A 19,256-nucleotide genomic window follows, 5' to 3' on the forward strand; every position below is an offset into this window, starting at 1 on the left:
AGATATCCCTGAGAAGTAGGGTGACCAGACGTCCTGATAAAATCGGGACCATCCCAATTTTTAGGCGTTTGTCCCGCGTCCCGATCAATGTTTGGTCGGGACACAATTCATCCCGATTATTTTGCACTCCTGTGCTCCTTTTTCTTTTTCTTTTCTTTTCTTGTTCCGCCAGTGGGACTCCAGTTTTTTTTGTTCTCTCTCTCTCTCTCTCTGCCAGCGGGACTCCGTTTGTTTTTTTTTCTTTCTTGCTTTTTTTTTGCTTTGCTGGCGGGACTCTCTCCCCCCTCCACCTGCCCCCCCATGTGTCCTGATATTTTCTTCATCTCATCTGGTCACCCTACTGAGAAGTGTTTGTGCGTCTTACCCTCTAGAGCAAATTAGTTTATTACAGATAGCTTTAATTTTTATACAAATTCTCAATATAAATTTCTGAATGCCATGAATTTTTACACCACCTCTAGAGAGTCATATTTTGTACCTTCCTATCCCTTTCAGGATAGTTTTAACAAGTATCTTAAGAATTATATGCTTGGCGGAGTGGAAGTAAAACACTTGTTGTTGTTGAAAGCCTTGATATGATAAACACCCTGTACCTTTATACCAAGTGTGTTTTTTCTGAACCAGACAGTGCAACAAGGAATCAAATTACATTACCTTTTTCATAAGCCTCATTGTGACTATGTTGTTGTTTTTAAATTTTTAGTGGAAAGAAGCAAAACCAGAAGAACTCATGGATTCTAAACTTAGATGTGTATTTGAGCTACCAGCAGAAAATGATAAACCTGTGAGTATTTTCAACAATGTGGTGGGCAATTTAACTTAATACCACAGCTAGAACATATAAAAATGCATGTTCATACAGATCAACCCTATAACATCCCCTTTAGGGAAAAAACACACTAATTAGAATCTTCATGCTGCGTAATCCAACTAGAGGTTAATTTGCACAACAGAAGTGCAGCAAAACTACGAAAATTATTTCTCAATGGATTTGGGGTTTGTCTTTGTTCCTTAATGAAAGATGGCATTTAAAAAAAAAAAAAAAAAAAAAAAAGGCCTTGTTAAAGGTGCTGTTTGATATCCCAGAAGTCCTCGGTTTATCCCCAGAGAGGATACAACACAAGCATCAGCAGTACAAGCTTCCATTTGTTGCCCTTCCAGTTTACCTTCTTCGTGATCTGATGGGGTTTCCTGAGAGTGAAATGGTGTTTTAAAAGTAGAAGGCTAGCAAGGGGTCAAGTGCAAAGATGGCAGTTGTGGCATGGGATCCCTGCTGGTTAGGAGCTGAGCTGTGTTGTTTCCTGTTGGGGCAGAGAAGATAACTGATTAATTCATGATGGAAATAAGTGTCCTCAGATGATAAATTAAGATCTGCCTATAATGTGTATCTAGTGCATTCACCTCATGTACAGGAAGCACAAGAGCAGACTGTTCTCCCTTGCATTCAAGCTTGTGCAATTACAATTATGTATCTGTAACAAGCCATACAATTGGCCCGCCTTCTGTGGTCACTTTTATACCTCTTTCTGTTCATCTGTGGACCAGACTTGTAATATTCTGCATGTGCAGACCCCACATTGTGCACATTCACACTGGGATTTATGTGCACATGTGTCAGGCCGATGCACTTTTGTGTGCACACTCTTTGGGAGCTGAGAGAAATATGGTCCTGTATTTATGTGAAACATGCAACCTGATATGTCTGAACATCACTCATGAAGTTGCAGTTTTGGTTTTTCTTTAATCCCTAAAACTCATTAGGACAAAATAGACCTTAAGTAGCAACAAGATCCTATTCTTTATTCTTATAACCTGTATTCCTTGTGACAAGGCTTTTACCAGTATGTGTGCCAAAGTTCAGAATATGCAAGAAGTTCAAAGGGAAGGGTGTGGGAAGAAATCCCTGAGATCCTTCTGTCCAGGCTTGTATTTGGAATGGCGAATAGGGAGTTGTTTCTTCACCTACATCTTTATTACAAATGAGTGGTGTTTAAAATATCAACTCCTGTTCTCTAAACTTGCTTGAAGGGTGGTTTCCCGCTTCTACGCTACAGAAGTATAGGAGGAGGGTAGAGAAGTGGTGGCCAGCTGAGGGTAGTGAGGGTGTTCAGCAGGGTAAAGAGGTGGCTTCCTGACAATGAGCCAGGTGCAGCTTGGGCAGAGATGCTGCCCCAGTTCCTCAGCATGTATAGGAAGCAGCCATTTGCTATTCTGTGCTCTCCATGCTTCCCTTCTGCTCAAACTCATGGTGGCACTAATGCCTCCTGAACAGGTTCTGTTAGTGAATTGGGGCAGTGGGGGAGGGAGAGCAAACAGCAAATCAAACATGAGTGTCCCAGCCCCCTCACCCTCATTGTGAGAGACAGAGGCCTGGTCTAGGGATCTCCCTGTCTGTGGTTTGCTGCTCTTGCTCTGACTTTTGCCCTAAACCAGGAAGCGGAGATAAAGCCTGCAGAAAAGAAAACTTAAGATTTTTTTTAAGATAGGCACAGTTCAGGGATGCAGAGTAGTTTGTTCTCTCAATATAAGGTGTGGTTTTTTCTTTTTTTTTAATATCACCCTAAGATCACTGTCCTTTTTTTGACAGCAAGATATAGAAATAAATAAAATTATATCCGCAACTGCAAAGACAGAATCCTCTGTAATGTCTAAATCAATAAGTTCTTCCTTGGATGACACTGAAGTTAAGAAAGTAATGGAAGATTATAAGAGGCTTCAAGTAGAAGTTCAGAGGTTACGGGAGGAGAGTAAACAGTTTAAGGTAAAGATCTTTCTTTTGAGTTCTGCCCATTTGAGTTTGAAGCCCTCTTTGTGGGTGGGAGTGGTTGCATGGGCCATGGTACTTAAATATTAGTTACACATGTAAGGAGAACACAAATTCTTATCTGCAAATTTAGTTTTTGCAATCAAAATGAAGTACATAAATCCATGCACTCTTGGGGCATGGACTGAAGTCTGAAGCATACAGCCTGGCAAAGTGAAATGACAGTGACCCAAAATGATTCATTCTCTTCTCCCCTCTTTTGTAGAAGGAATTTAGAGCAGAATTTTTAAAAGCAGTCCGCATTGGGCAAAGTCTGCTTCCATCTACATCAGTTGGGAGCTTTACCACTGAGTTCAGCCTGAGCAGAGTTAGGCCAATACTGAGCACTTTTGGAAATCCCTCTTATAATGTCCAAAGCTATTACAACGCATACTCTAAACTGTTAGCCAAAGTGCAAGAGGACTGCTGGTTTGTGCCTTGACCAGCCCAGCAATATGAAAGCTCAGTATATAAGAACCACTTGTCACTGTTTTGAAGTACTTTTTTTAAATCAGTTTTTAATTGCTCTCTAGATCTAGGCCTAGAAGTAGCTATAAAGCTAAAAATGGTAATATGGGGCACAGCTACATTGAAAGAGATTGTATGTTCATCCTGCTTTAATATTCGTTTAAGTGTGAAATAAATCTTTACCATTTAAAATGTTTTGTTTTTCCTCCATTTTTATGTCTCTTAAAGCATGCTAGATGCTGGTTTAGTCTATCATTATGATCTCACTTTGCCCAGGTCTCATAAGATGACTGTCTGAAATGCCATGTGATTTTCAAAAAAATCTTTCTTAAATACATTTCTCATAGAAATGTACACTTAAAGCTAAGTGTGCTTCATACTATGGACTGTTCATACTGCTATGCTGAGCCTTTCTTTTAAGTTATTTCAATTATAAGGGGAAAGCTTGATCTGATTTTTGCTTTAACCAAAGACCTATGAAGAATAACTAAAGATTGAAGCCAAAATTGGAGGATAATGTGCAGTGTGGCAGGCCAGGGTTACATGGGTCAGAACTTGGTTTGTTCATTTATTTTCCTTTTATGGATCTGGACTGTCCACCTCTAGCAGTAAATCCATATTCTTCAGTACAGCATATTGAAGGCTCGCAGCAAACATTTGCAAAGTGTTCTGTTACAATCTTGTAGAGCATTTTGAAACCTTAGTACATATTCTTAGTCCTCGCGTTCACCAAGCCTTCATAATAGTTTTCTCTCTGCATTTTCTTTTTTTTAAGATGAACATAGATCCATATTGTCAATTATATAACTAGTATTAGGCCTGCCTTCCGAAAATCCCTTCAGAAATGTCTGCTTTTGCAGCAGTACAGCAACAGTTATTTGTACCTCAGTATAACAGATTATACTATGTGCCAGATCTTCCAACATACAGTAGATGCACAGCTGTGTGCAGAGTAGCTCCTACTTAACCTAATTGTGCATGCAAATGGGGTGTCTAACTTGTCTGAGAATCTGGCCTTCAGTGCCTAAGACATGAACTATAAAATCTTTAACTATCTGTGACCTGCTTCGTTTGGCAAATAGTAAGTGGTATAAGACTCTAGTTTTAAAAAAAAAACCAAAACTCCACAGCTCCTAAGGAGCAGTGCTGCAGACTGAACGTCTTGTTGGAATGAGCAAATGCTAAAAACATAAGTCAAAAGTAAGGAAATGGCTAACTTGCCCTGTGAATTTTTGAAGTTTTAGGAATTTTATTTTAATTTTAAAAAAAAGCTTAATTTTATTTTCCCAAACTTGATTCTACTTCCATGTTGCAACTATTTGACACTCACGCCTTTTGTAATTCCATGTACAGTGTTAGAGATATTCAGCTACAGCCTAACACCAGCCTTCTGATAATTGAATGGTATGGGCACAAAGGGGTTGCTTTATCCACCCCTGAATACAGTCTTTCTGACATGTTAACAGCCTGTAGCACTGGTACACAACTGTTTAAGTCAGGAAGCAATGAATACTGTATCCAATTAAAATTAAAGCTCCTTCATCAGCAGCTGTAATATAGGTATCTCATCCAATCACTAACCTGACTCTTCTTAGATCAAGAGCGCTGATAAGATTGTAGGACAATGTGTGCCAGTAATTCCCAGTAGTATCAGTGAGATGTCATTTAATATTACCATGTATATGAAAAGTAAAAATGGAAATACTTTGCTCAAGTACCTGAGAAAAATTGCTACTTCGTAATTCAAGGCTATTCCATTTGTGATTGGCATCTTCATAAGAACAAGATAGTGTTCAAATGTGCACAACTTGTATGCACAGTACTGAAAATCAGGCCCTCAAAGTTGCTGTCCCCCTGTACATATATATTTGTGAGATACTTCTTGAATGAATTAATTTTTATTTTTTTAATCCACATTCAAATGGACTGCTAGGAATAGAATGGAGACGAGTTGTCATACTTCTTCTGCATCAAAATTGCACGCCTTTCCAAAGAAATTCATCTAATAGGCTTAATTAACAATAGGGTCTTGGGGTTTGGGGTTTTTTTTGTTTGTTCGTTCGTTCGGTGTGTTTTTTGTATGCAGCTTTTTTTGGTCAAAACTAATCATTAGGATTCCTTCCTGTAGGAAGAAGATGGTCTGCGGATGAGGAAGGCTCCCCAGACAAACAACCCAATATCTGCATCTGCTGTCAAGGAGGAAGGGCTCAGCACTAGACTACTTGCTCTGGTGGTTTTGTTCTTTATCATTGGTGTAATTATAGGAAAAATAGCCTTGTAGAGGCAGCATGCTGAGGATTGTAAATTGGCTTGATGGTTCTGCCATATCATTGGATTAAATTTATTCATAACAATGTTTTAAAAAAATTAATGTATGACATCTCACAGGTCTTGCCTTTAAATTACCCTGCACAAATATAACATAATGTAATCCTCTTGAAAGTTTAAAATGTACAATGAGTGAATGAATGAAAAAGAATGTTCTTTATTAAGGGATGAGGAAAAAATCATGAGTTAACACTACAATGGCATATTGTAAATGTCATTTTAAACATTCTTAGACCTTGGTACATGTTGCTGTCCCCCTGTCCATTTTAAAAAACAAACAAACAATTATTCTTCCACTGCTGGAGCTGGCCCTTTTGGATGTTTGGAGCTGGGTTAGGCAGGAGAGGTTGATAACTTCTGTAAAATACGTTGATCCACCATTCTGCTCATAAAGTTAACAGTTTGTCAGTGTCTTCAACTCTGTGCAAATTAACAATCTATTGGCACTTAAATTAATAGAAGCTGAAAAGAATTGTATGTGGCAGCGCTGAATGTGCTAGGCATCATTAAGAGGCATATATTGACTGGTATGACACCCATTTGGAATAAAGGTCAATGCCTTGTTCTCTTAAAGGGACCAAGCTACATTGCTGTTGGTTCATTTAGTTGAATTGAAATGTTATTCAGAGATGTTTAATGCATATTTAACTTATTTAATGTATTTCATCTCATGTTTCCTTATTGTCACATATTGACTAATACTATGGTATAAAAAGGCACCTGTTCTAAAACCAGTGGATAGAACTAAAAAATTACTGCTGTAGTGATGCGAGATTCTTCTGCCTCCTCATGTTTTGGGCACTATGTAATTGTTAAAGTTTTGATCACTTAAACACTGGGGAAACAGCAGTCAGGAAACTGTTTTTTGTATGTAAATAAATAAGTCTATCTAGCAAAACAATTAGTAGTAAACTAGTTCTATGCCGTAAAAAGACCAATCCTGTTTGACTATGTAGCATCTTAAAAAAAAAAAAATTAAATAAAGCCCAGAGATCAAAGTTCAATTAGTTACTTTTGTCAAAGTCAATTAATTTTTTTTAAAGGACCTGCAGTTAGTCACTTTGATGGAGCTTATGTACGGCATCAGGAAGTTGCTAGCCTTACCTCAACGCTGTTTCCTCCAGCCCCATTTTAGTCTCCAGCACCAATCTCCAGAGAAGCACATTTGATGGAATACTGATGTTTAGAATAACCACATTGTCAGTCTGTTTATTTACTAGGTATCCTCTGCTGTTTTTCAGACTCCCATGATTGGAGTCAGTAGTCAGTAAGCCTGAGAATTTATGCGAAGTGACACTCTAAGGCAGTAATATTAGTAATAGTGATAATACTATTAATAGTAATGTTACTATAAGTCAGTAATAATAATAGTACTAACTATAAGGCATATATCTTCACTATATTCAAGCATGATATGTAGATGACCTATTCTTTTCAGCCAACTACTCATATAATCTTAGTTGGATTCCAGTTTCAGAAGCCATCAGGGTAAGATGTGCAATAGATTGAAACTTAGTCACACACCTCTGACTCCTGAAGCACTTAAAAAGATGGCTTCCCTTTCTATTTCTTCATTATTCCTAAATCAGGCTGGGGGAGAGGAGGAGGGGAGGGAGTGTTTGGATTGGTAGATTTTTGCTGCCATCTACTTTTCCACCCTTGCCGCCATAATCAAAATGCTAATGGATATTTACTTATCTATCAAATGGTTGCCTCTGCCCTACATCGTGCAGATGAGCAGAATTTTCCAGTGCTACCCTTGCAGGTCAAGTAAAATCCCAACATGTCCTCTGCGTATGTATGTGTTTCTGTGGAGACTTCTTGCAGAATAGCCGACAAAAACAAGAAGAGGTGCATCTTCAGACAGGATATGAAGATAGACCAGAGTCAAATCTGTTCCATATGGTAGGGGCAAAGCAATTATAGTCTCCATTTTTTGCATGAGTGCAAGACGGGTTGGAAACAGTGCAAAGGAAGAAGGTAGGTAGTAGTGAGATCAGCAAGGTAGGATGGGGCATGATTGTACAAGGATTTAAAAAGCTACAGCTTTGCTCTTTAGGGACTAATAACTAATGGAAGCCTTCTGAAACTCTTCAACTTCTGTTAACCAAATGACCGATCAACATAGGAAGCATTCTGAAAGGGAGAGTTGTCTTTTAAAAGACATAGGATAAATATGATGCCTGAAGGATTCACTTTCATGGCTTTGTAGGATGTATCGGGAAGAACCTGGACTAAAGAGCGACTGAAGGCAAATGTTTGGGTGGCTGTGGCCATTGGAACATTGTGGCTCTTCTAAAAGCAGAGGCAGCTTCACAAGTGCAATTTTAAACACAAGCCGGCATTGCAGGGTAACGATGGAGGATAAGCGTTAATGTTGGCCTGTTTTGTTGGGGGTCGGACGAGTTGTATTTTTTTGGCTTTTTTTTTTTTTTTTTTGGCTGGTGCACTGAGCAACTGTCACGCACCTTATCGACCAACATTGACTTTGCTGGCACAGATGATTTATGGCTAAAGAAGAAAGCCAGAAGTGTGCGTTGGTATCCTCAGGCCGTAGCTTGTTTAATGGCCATGCCTCTGAATGTCTCTGAAAACTTAACATTTTAAACAATTTATGAGTGAAGTTGCTTTTGTTAGTTTTTGTGTTACCGTAGCACCTAAGGGACCCCAAACAAAGATACCCCTATTGTACTAGGCACTGTACAAAGACAATCCCTACCTTGAGGCGTTTACAATCTAAGTCGCTAGCTAGCTAGCTATTGATCCATCAGAACTGGCTGCTATGATCATACGGGTGTGTTCCATGGTACTACCTGAGCCATGGTATCACTCTGTTCTGTAAGCGCCTTAAATAACTCGTTACTATTAGAACTTGGAATTTAACAAAACTCTGAAGTGTCTCATATCCTGCCTGACAGCGGCCTAACAAACAGAAGCCTGGAAATGTCTAGTGTAGGCCCCAAGTCCTTCAAAAAATTAGTCCAAGCAAAGGATAGCCAGTGTCAATTGAATTCTTATTACCCGCTTGTTGGACAGAAAGCTACTGTATTCCCACCTACTGGAGACAAGAAATCTCACAACATTTCAAAAAGACTGGTATTCTTTTGCAAATGCGCAGTGTTCCCTTTTTCCACCCTCTTTGAAGAAAACACTCTATATACACCTGTATTTACTGGTACAAGATCTCTGATAGAGCTATCTTTCAGGTAAGAGACCCATTATGGAAATAAGTCCTTAAACTGCTTGGACATTTATGAAGCTTTCATGTACTTTTATGCCATCTGAAGAAATGCTTCATCAGAGTTGTAGAAAGTGAAGTATTCTGATGTCTAGGAGATGTATAAAATTAAAAATATAGAGGACAGCAGGAAAGGACATGTAAGACTAAGGATGCAATGGAAAGACTCTGAAGAGAAGTTTGAAGAGGACTGGAACTGCAGGACCTATGAACCCATGCCTTGAACGTGAAGGAGTGGCAAATAATTGTGGGCAGCTCTGAGCCTGTGTAAATGAGAAAAGGAGTGAATGTGTAACTTTTTATTATATAAAAACTATGCAGAGCATGAAGTTTATAAATCACGTTCATAGTGTATATACCTGTAATTTCACACTCATGATATAACACCCAGGTGTGAGCAAACTACTGCTTAATCTCTGTGTCTGTGGAATCCACACACTAAAAATTAACCATCCACTATTCTTGGTTTTAAAATAATCCCTTAGAATGCCTCACTCCCATGGAGGTTTTGCTATTAATTTCAGTGGAAGCAGGAAAAGTGTCTAATCAGAATTTTCACTTTGTAGAACTTGAGAATATGTTTCCCCTTTAGACACAAGCTTTAAATTTACTTGCAAGGAAGCTAACATATCTTTCCGTGAAGTCTGTGGAATGCAAATAAATAAAAGGAACTTTTTCCTATTTTCACACTGAAGCCCATGTTTTCAAATGAGGGGATTCCATGCATAAATTATCAGAATTGTCTTTGTGTTGGCAGTCCCCTAATTTACACACACACCTATAGCAATTGCATATGCAGGTTAAGCACCAAACTTTTGTGTGCATGTTTTCACATATGGAATGATTTTTAATTGATGACCTGTGTCATTAGGGAACAAGGTAGTGCTCAGTACGTAACAGGGATTGGTATACCATAATGTAGTTCCCTAAAAACATGAAATTTTATGTAAGATGCCTGCTAATAGTATTCAATGTTAGTTCACTTTCTCTGAAGTGCTGCCGGTGGAGTACAATTTGAAATCCATTCTGCAAATTGTTAGTGTCTCCTCACCAGTACACTATAAAGGGATTATATCTTCTGTGCTCATACACCTGAATTATTATAAAAATCTTGCCTTGGCAGCTAACAAATATATATACAGTTGTACATGTTTGTATCTGCATACTTAACAATGGCATTTTACAATCTTAAAATGTTTAATATTGCAATTCTTAATACAAGAAAGCCAAGGGAATTCAGAACAGTGGCTTAATTTTTGTAGTTATCACTCCTCTTTCAGGAAATATGTTAATGTTCTTTTGTCCCTCTTAACTGGACATCATTCCTAATTCTTAGGCACAATAGACAAATTTCAAGACAGTGTTTTCAGCCTTCAAAGCTACTTATTTTGCTTATTGCAGTGTCATGAAGCTTGTCCTGAGGACTGTTGTTTGTATTGGCTGTACGTATGCACTCTTTGATTTTGAAGAATATATAAAACATTCTGAACGTCCATGTTCGTAGTGACTCCGTTAACAGCAATGCCACTTCACAGCAGCAGTATAGAACTGGAGAGCTGTTTTTCCACTCTAATTCAACACAAGTTTGCAGCTATTATTGAAAATCTCTGGTGGCCAGTTTGAGAGAGAAGTGGTAAATTGTGTTCATTTTCAGGTAACGGGTGCAAGGACTGCATTCCAGAAAACGTGAAGGGGAGACTTCGACATGCCCAGCTGATGCAGGTGCACAGTTATACATTAAAATAACTGGATGCATTTCTATGTGCAATTTTTGAGTTGTGTGCACAATTCCAGTACAAATAAGGCAGGCCTGAAGCAGCTAAGCTTTAAAGTATGGGATATCTGCATGCCTTTAAGAAACATTATTAGACTTCTACACTGTTCATAGGTCCCTTAATTTTTAAACTCTGGCAGCGATAAGCAGAAAGCACAAACAGCAATTTGGAGTATACATTTCACTTTCAGATACAAGTGCTGTATCGTGCATGGTGAGAAATGTATCCCACTCTACCATCATGCTGTGCTGGGGAGAACGGGCTTACAGCAATTCCTTGATTTTTTTATTTTTTTTTAATTTTAAATTGGCCCATTTTAAGATAGGAGCTTTTATTTTGTTACAGAAGTACTATTACAAAGAGCTTCTATTATGATTTGTGAAGGAGATGAGTCCACTGCATGTGGAAGCTGTTGTGGCTTATTATGCAATAACATAATTATATGTGCTTCTCTAAAAATGTAATTTTACTCATTAGAAAATGTTCATAGAAATCCATCAGGCACTTCATAGAAACAAGTGACTTTAACAACATGCTGTGCCTGATCGTTCATGTAGCTTGAAACATAGCCATACTAAAGATTGACTAGATTAAAAGATGACAATGGAATACAACACTAGCATAAATAATCTCCTGCTGCTAAATAGAGTTATAGATCCTTTGACCATGTCTGATTAAGATTACTTTGTATTATACCCACAGATTGATGTCTACTTAATCACTTGCTCTAAGGGATGTTGGTACAGAAGTGACACTGTTCAGTGTACCATTACTGACTTGTGTTTTGATTAGCTGTAAAGAACAAAGTAACTGTGTGCTTTAGCCACCCAGAGTAGCTTAATCATAAAACTGCTGCTTTATGAATAGGCTGATTTTATTATTGGGTGAAGCTAGGGGTTCTAGTACCTCTAAGTAACAGCCACCCAGGAATCTATTACATGATATAAACCATTTCACCATTGCTGTAGTCATTCATTTGCAAACTAACTGCAGTTATTGTGCATAGATCATTAACTCCACCATACTCTGCCATTTACTGTGATCTTGCTTCCTGTATAAACTACCTGCAAATGTTCACTTGGAAAATAAATTTTGATGTAAATCTGTTGTCCCCAATCCTGACCAAAGCTTACACTTAAGCTTCTGTTTTGCGATAAATTTATCAAATGTAATCCTGAATCCAGGAATGCAAAACAGGCTGTTCTTTCCTTGAAACAAATTATGCTTTTTCATCTTGTATTGTCATCTACTGCTGTCAGACCCCCCAAACAGGAAAATGAAGGAAGTTAAAAGGAATTAATTTTTTTGAATGAATTACAGCTACATACCAGAAGCAGACATTGTGCATCTGGTATCTCTGTTTACAACTCGAAATAAACACATTTCATTCTTATTTATGGAGTTAAATTTCTTGGCTATATGATCCTCCAACTTTCATCCTTGGCTATGAAAACTCAAGAATGATCTCCTTATTGTATAGTCTTCACTTTAGAATTGAAGGCTATACACAAAACTCCATTAAAAGAACATTAATGTTGCAAAGTCAAGCACTCCAAACATAGGAAATGCCAGAATTTTGGTTGCCAGGCAAGATAAGGGCCACATTGTGTACGAACAATTAGTGAGAGAGAGTCCCTACCCCAAAGATCTTACAGTCAAAACAGCCAAAAGACTGACAAACAGTGAGAGGCAAAACAGATAGATGAAGTGATTGTTCAGCAGGGACATAAGGGAGCCAGGAATAAGAACTGAGGTCATAGGTTCCAGGTTTGTTTACTTAACGGTTTTTTGGTAGCTGATTTTTATTTGAGAATTGTGGAGGAATGCTAAGACTAAAAAACATATCCCAACACGATTTTAAAATGAAAGGCATAAAGATAGTTGACAGAAAACTACTTGTTTTTAATTGGACTGGTGAGGAAGAAGCAACAGAGCCCAGTTTAAAAACTTCTTGTCCAAGTTTCAACCCAGCCTGTTTTCACATACCACTGGAAAAGCAGGAATTTAGAAAAGCAACTTTTAATAAATATCTTCTGCTGTTAAAATAAGAAGGCATGAACAGTTTCATACTAACCAATGTTAATACAGACAGTAACTAATAATGCATGAGGAATAAAAAATGCACGTATACCTTTTTTAAAAAAAGCTGAGATGTACAAAGAATTTTAACATGAAAAGTTTTTAAACAGGGTTGACTTTTCAGAGACACAAAAGTCCACTCTTATGGACTTTCATTCTGTGCCTAAATGCCCTTTGAAATGTCCTGACTCTCCGAAACGCTTGCTTGGTTATTCTTTTTAAAACAGTTGAAAGCAGCTGTTTAAGAAAAAGGAATCCAGTAGTTAGTTGTCATTGTTCTTTTCCATGTAAGACTGCTTTTTCTAACACTTGCCGTATTTACTGTACTCAATGTGGGGGAGTTCTATTTTGGATTTCATTATGACAGCTAGAGATATTGATTAGCAAGTGCTGAATAAATTGCATCCAAAAGTCCTAAATGTTGGCTAAGGCAATACCTGGTTGATCATTTTGAATAAATTTGGGAATACAAGGGATATTCCAGAAGCCTGGAAAAGGGATACAGTTGAGCCAATATTCAAAAAAGACAGGCAAGATGACATGAGTAACTCTTGATTGATTAGTCTGACATCTGTCCTGGGCAAAATAATGGAAAAGCTGATACAGGATTCAGTTAAAGAATTAAATGATAGAAATAGAAATTAATGCCATCCAACAAAGTTTTTTTATGGAAAATAGAATTTGTCAAACAAAATAGAATTAACTCTTTGAGATTACAGACTTGGTAGATAAAAAACCTCTATAGATGTAATACAATTAGATTCTTGTAAAGTGTTTGACTTAATACTGCATGACATTCTGAGCTTAAAAAATAAGCACTCTACAATATCACTAAAGCATATGTTAAATGGATAACAAGCTAATCAAAAGAGCTTTCAGTAGTTGGCAATGGTGAATTATCACATGAGGGAGTTTCTAGTGGTATTCAACAGGGATGAATACTAGACCCAAAGCTGGTTAATATTTTCATCTGTCAGTTGGAAGTAAATATAAAATCACTGCTGCTAACAGATAAGTGACACACAGTTTGGCAGACTGGTAAATGAAGTTGAGGACAGGGCAGACATACAGAGCCATCCGAGTTGCTTGGTAATCTGGGCCCATTCAGACAAAATATTTTAATACAGCCATACCTACCCATGGGTAACTGTATCCTGGAAGACAAATTCTGAAAAAGATGCAAGAGTTGTAGTGATCAAGCAACTGAACGTAAGCCTCCAGTGTAATGTTGTAGCACAAAGGTTTTAATGCTATCTTTGGATGTAGAAACAAGGAAGTAGTGAGTAGGCATATGGAAGAGATTAACCACTGTATAGAGCATTTATGAGGTGGATGCTGAATTACTGTGTGCAGTTCTGTCCATATTTTTAAACAGATTTTGAAAAAAGGAGTGGATGCACAAGAGCCACATCTGAGGATGGGAGAAAATACCTTAGCGTTAGGAATTTAAAGAGTTCTATCTGTTTAGCTCATCTTAAAAAGAGAGCATACAGTGTGTAAATACATTTGCAGGGAGAAAATACTGGGTGTTAGGACACTGTGTGATAGCTGAAAAGGCATAAGAAGTATCAATGGCTGAAAGCTGAAGTCAAACAAATTCCAAATAGAATTTAAGTACATTTGTTCCAATGGTTAATCACCCTCACTCGTAAAACTAACTGCCAAGAGAAGTGGATTCTCCATCTCTTCAAATCAAGTCTAGATTCCTTTCTGGAGGATATACTTTAGCCACATACAAGTTATTAGGCTCAATACAGTGGTGAAATTTAGTTGTGTGTGATATACAAGAGGTCACATGAGATAATCTGTGAATTTATTATTTCATTCAAACTTAAGGCCTGATTCTGCAAGCCTCTCCTAAATAGTCACTCTTGATTTGCAGTAAACTACAGAATAGTTTGGGAATGGCTTTCCAAAAACTATATCGAACACAAGTTTTTTTCCCTTTATGCAGAAATCTTTGTGTCTCCACCCCTCTTCCCTTTGTTAAAAGTTTCTTAAGGAAAAGAGTTGTGAAAAGGTTCCTGCCTGGGTTTTGGTAGGGAAAGGGGTAACGCCTCTCTCCAAACAGCCAATAAGCGTCATCACTGCTGCTGTTGTTAAGTGGATCGGGATGTACTCTCCACAGGAATGCTGCTGAACTTTGTTGGCAGTGACTCCCCGGAGGGTGAGGTGGATAAGCCTACAGGAATAGAATTGGAAGTGCTCCTAGTATAAACATTTCACTAATTTGTTTATGTACCAGATTCCTTTAGTGCCTTTGTATGCGATAGTACCATGTTTACTTTCGTAGCTTTGTCATATAATTGCAGTCTTGCCACCATGCTTGAGACTGACCGTCTAGGTTTTTATGCTACACCCATTGCTCTAGTCTCTGAACACATGGTCAAGTCTGATTAACAGTGTACATAGTGACAGTATTATGCAAGTTGCATTATGTAAATATCTGTGCCTGCACCTGGTGGTATTTGCATACAAAATTCATTGATGACACTGGGCCTGACTTTAGCACTTCCCTGAGTAGCTCAGGCTATGACTTCACCAAATCTCACCATCAAAACAATATCAGACGTGAGCAGTGCTTGAAAAGGAGGCTACCAAAGAAATCCCTGGCTGTTGCAGAAGGTGGCAGTTGTGGTGATGAAAGTAGCGGTCCTCTTTCCTCTAAGCCATTAGTGAATTGGTGCATGGGCGGGTTCTGTTTGAGATGCGAGAGAATAAAAACTTGGGCGTGTGTGTCTAATTGTTAGCTACATCATCCTGGGTCTCATGGATCAGTTACTTGAGTTGCAAACTTGAACTGTGTTATTGGGGAAAAAAAGGTTTCATGAACTGAGACAAACCTAAAAAGTCTAATCCTTAAACCACAAGAAAAGTAGCATTGTCATTTTTAGGGGGTATCAAAATAACAATTTCTCTTTTGATCTGATGGAGTGGTTGAGCAGACTGCAAACTCTCCATTGCACCCAAGAGAAAAGTATAGGAAATTTGATTAACAGTCATTGCACTGTAGCTCACACAGTTCCTTTTTAAACATATGCATTTGACCTTGGATACTTGTACATAGCAGGCATGAAAACCCAGTAATCTTCAAACAGAGAAAGCATTTTCAAAGGTATTTATGTATATGATATTTTCTGTGGCAGGTATGTGATAACATGCTGAAAATCATTTGTATCACTGTTAGATGAGAATCTTATTAAATGTGTATGTGTTAAAAACCCAGAAATTGTCCATGGGGTTGTCTACCAGAGGTCAACCAGAAAAAAATTATCTAAAGGTGTGAATTTTAAATGGATTAGTTTAGTAGTAGTAAATCCTTGTGTGGATGCTGTTGTTCAGAATTAAAGTGGTTTTAATGTGATTTATCTTAATTCATTTTGGAAGTGAATTAAACTAAACATATTAAAGCCAATTTAATTCTGAATGCGGATGTTCACAGTGGGGTTTAATTAATCCACTTCAGATATACTTTGTTAATTAGGATTCATTTTCCTGGATAGCCCTGTGTAAACAAGCCCTAAGTACAGCTTCAGTTTTGTACATACAGCATTAAGTGTAGCTATTGCATAGTTTGGTTAAAAAATATCCTTTTCAGATCAAATATGTAGGATTAGGTGAAGAGGATTTAACTATCACAAGGTGTCTTCAACTTAAGTGTCCTCTTAGCTGCAGTAGGCTAGGGAGTATAATTCCATACCTTGCTCGCTTTGTAGGCAGAAATTCATAGAATATCAGGGTTGGAAGGGACTTCAGGAGCTCATCTAGTCTAACCCCCTGCTCAAAGCAGAACCAATCCCCAACTAAATCATCCCAGCCAGGGCTTTGTCAAGCCTGACCTTAAAAACCTCTAAGGAAGGTGATACCTCTCTAGATAACCCATTCCAGTGCTTCACCACCCTCTTAGTGAAAAAGTGTTTAGATATTAGGAAAAAATCTCCCACACTGCAATTTGAGACCATTACTCCTTGTTCTGTCATCTGGTAACACTGAGAACAGTCTAGATCCATCCTCTTTGGAACCCCCTTTCAGGTAGTTGAAAGCAGCTATCAAACCCCCCTCACTCGTCTCTTCTGCAGACTAAATAATCCCAGTCTCTAAGCTTCTCATAACTCATGTGCTCCAGACCCCTAATAATTTTTGGTGCCAGGACTTGACTGTGGTGTCTGATTATAGTCTCTCGTCTGCACCCCTCACATTTAATTTACCTGAGTCAAGTTTATCAGATGTTATCCTTGCACTTGTGTGGTATTTTTATGTTTGAGATCTAATCCAGAGTTGGATTGATGACCCTTGTTCAGGGAATGTGCCAACAAACACACGCAGGATTGTGCCAAAGTGGAGGCAGAGGTAACACAGGGTTGGTATAGTGTTTTTTTGCACCTATGTGTGTGTCCGACCTGGTGAGTGCTCCAGTCATAAATCATCTGGTTATGTCTCAGAACATTTGGGCTAAGTGATAACACAGAGAGGTGGAACAGAGTGAATCCAACCCTTATGAAGTCAGTGTAATATGACAGGGGCAAAGTAGTAACAAAAAAGTGGGGAGGGGGCAGGGTCACTTGTATCTCACCCATTGTTAGCTTATGAACAGAAGTGGACTAGGACCATCACAGCCCAGAGCCTGGGAAAGCTAACACACACATACACACAAGAAGAAAGTAGAGTTTGCAAATTGTAGGTTGCAAGGATGGCATCAAGCCTGCCACGAAGAGCCCTTCCTGAATTCAAGGAAGAGAGATTGACAGAGGGTGTGTGGGGTATGAGTTTCTGTGACTGAGCCAAAGCCAGCTACCTGAACTTACGGAAGTAGGGGGGAAATCAGTTTCAGAGAGACTGAGCCCTCAATGCTTTGGTAATTTGACTTTTGTGTGAATAGAGCCCTCAGTTACATCCTAGCAATGCTGAAAGCTAGAATCAGCAGTTCTAATTTAACACGTCTTTTTTGTATTGCTAAATTATCTGACAATGTGCAATGGATCCATGTCACTACATTAGATTTATGCCTAATGAAGGTCAGTTAGGAAGTATACGCATAGTACACATCATGCATAATCAGGCATGTTATGCAGGGAAAACCTCTTGCTTTGTCCATTTTTTTTAATGTGTACAGAATCTAAGCAAAGCTGATTCCAGATGTGCTTATCTAAAGAGGATATAAAATTGTCTTAGCACCCAGTGTCTGAATTCTGTGCTGCACAGCTGGAGTCATCTAGTCCCATCTTAAAAACTGCATTGCCATAAGTGATGATAAAAATGCCATAGGCAAAGGTTTTAGTGCTTCATTCCCATTATTATCCTCTTTTCCCAGGTAGCGTGGACTGATGTGTTTAGAAAAGACGCCGGTAGCCCCGACACACTGAATAAGTGGTGCCTGGTATGAGGTGGGCCGCTTCTCCGGTCTGTCAGGGCTGGATCCGTCTGTGGGCCTTTCGCCAATGAACAGCAAGCTGCGATCTTTCATGTCTTGCTCCATTTTAAAGAGTTCATATTCTGTGTGGGGCAGCTTGATGCCCAAAGCCAGACACCCATTGGTCAGCGTTATATCCTGCTCCAGCCCGGCACTCCAGAAGCCTGTCTCCCCGCAGGTCCCTGGCTCTGAGGAGTTTAGCATGGTCACTGTTACCTGATCTATTGCTGTAACCCGAGCATGGGTCACTTTAAATGCCAGCTCTGTGCCTCCTCTCACTATAAAGGATGGGACACCCTTGGTGTAGTGCCCAGATGCATAGATGGTAAAAGTAGGCTGCTTGCAGAGTGGGTCAGAGTAGTGATAATAGTACCCTTCCCAGGTGCGATTGGTGCCATGAAATATGAAGTACCTGGTAAGAAAAAGCACAGCTGGCCGGATTTCACAGTGAGCACTCACCCACCTGCCACTTAACTGCATCGGCAGCTCGGCTTTAGCTGGTAGTATAGGTGGATGGTGCTCATCAGATCTGTATATAATCCCACAAGCAGGGCAAGGATGCACATGATGCTGTTGGAGGCAAACAAACAAAAAGTAAGTGAAAAATATTACATTGCAAACCCCCATTCAAAATATCTAAACAATAATAGGCCAATCTCCATCCCTGGTGCAACTTCACTGAGGTCCTGGAGGCTGCATCAGGGATGAATTTGGCCCAATGGGTCCAAGCAGTTAAGTAAGGTAAAGGGCTGCCTCGATCCCCTGCCCTTCTAGGGAAAAACAAGAAGGGCCAAATTCTGCCTTTGGAGATGAGCACCTGGCTCTTCTCGAAGGCCAGGGGGAGCCGTGTGCATACACCTCAGGGCAGCAGTTGGTCCAAGAGGAGTGCTGCAAGCAGGACAAGGGATGCACTTCTGGAATGCCCTGGTTTTCTTTCACTACAAGATTTGTGTGACTATTTGAGAGGTTAGGATCAGGGCACAAATGCTGATGTTTTGCTCCCACAGTACCATGTGCTTAGTGAAAAGGCCTGGACCTAAAGAAAATGCCACCAGTTAAGGTTATTTAGGCAGTCTCTGGTGCTGCTGGGAGTTGTCAAATAGGCTAGTACATTTTTATATCCATTCAGATGGTGCCAGAAAAGCCAATGCACTG

At 39.0% G+C, this 19,256-nt stretch overlaps 2 protein-coding genes across 4 annotated transcripts in view; one reads left to right on the top strand and one right to left on the bottom strand.

Moving 5' to 3' along the window:
- The window catches only part of VAPB (VAMP associated protein B and C), a 53,664-nt gene extending 47,061 nt beyond the window's left edge, over nucleotides 1-6,603 (top strand). The window contains exons 4-6 of one of the 2 annotated variants that reach the window (XM_050917824.1): nucleotides 704-784; nucleotides 2,588-2,761; nucleotides 5,400-6,603. In XM_050917824.1, the coding sequence (XP_050773781.1) occupies nucleotides 704-784; nucleotides 2,588-2,761; nucleotides 5,400-5,552 (408 nt within the window). In that variant the 3' untranslated portion in view covers nucleotides 5,553-6,603. The remainder of the gene's footprint in view (nucleotides 1-703; nucleotides 785-2,587; nucleotides 2,762-5,399) is intronic. The other variant, XM_050917825.1, reaches the window with a different exon arrangement.
- A 9,086-nt stretch (nucleotides 6,604-15,689) lies between these two features.
- The window catches only part of APCDD1L (APC down-regulated 1 like), a 28,550-nt gene continuing 24,983 nt past the window's right edge, over nucleotides 15,690-19,256 (bottom strand). For both annotated transcript variants that reach the window (XM_050917787.1, XM_050917786.1), the window contains one exon: nucleotides 15,690-18,671. In XM_050917787.1, coding sequence (XP_050773744.1) covers nucleotides 17,904-18,671 — 768 coding nt within the window. In that variant the 3' untranslated portion in view covers nucleotides 15,690-17,903. The remainder of the gene's footprint in view (nucleotides 18,672-19,256) is intronic.

This window comes from Gopherus flavomarginatus, chromosome 11 (genome assembly GCF_025201925.1).
Source record: "Gopherus flavomarginatus isolate rGopFla2 chromosome 11, rGopFla2.mat.asm, whole genome shotgun sequence".
NCBI lineage: Eukaryota > Metazoa > Chordata > Testudines > Testudinidae > Gopherus > Gopherus flavomarginatus.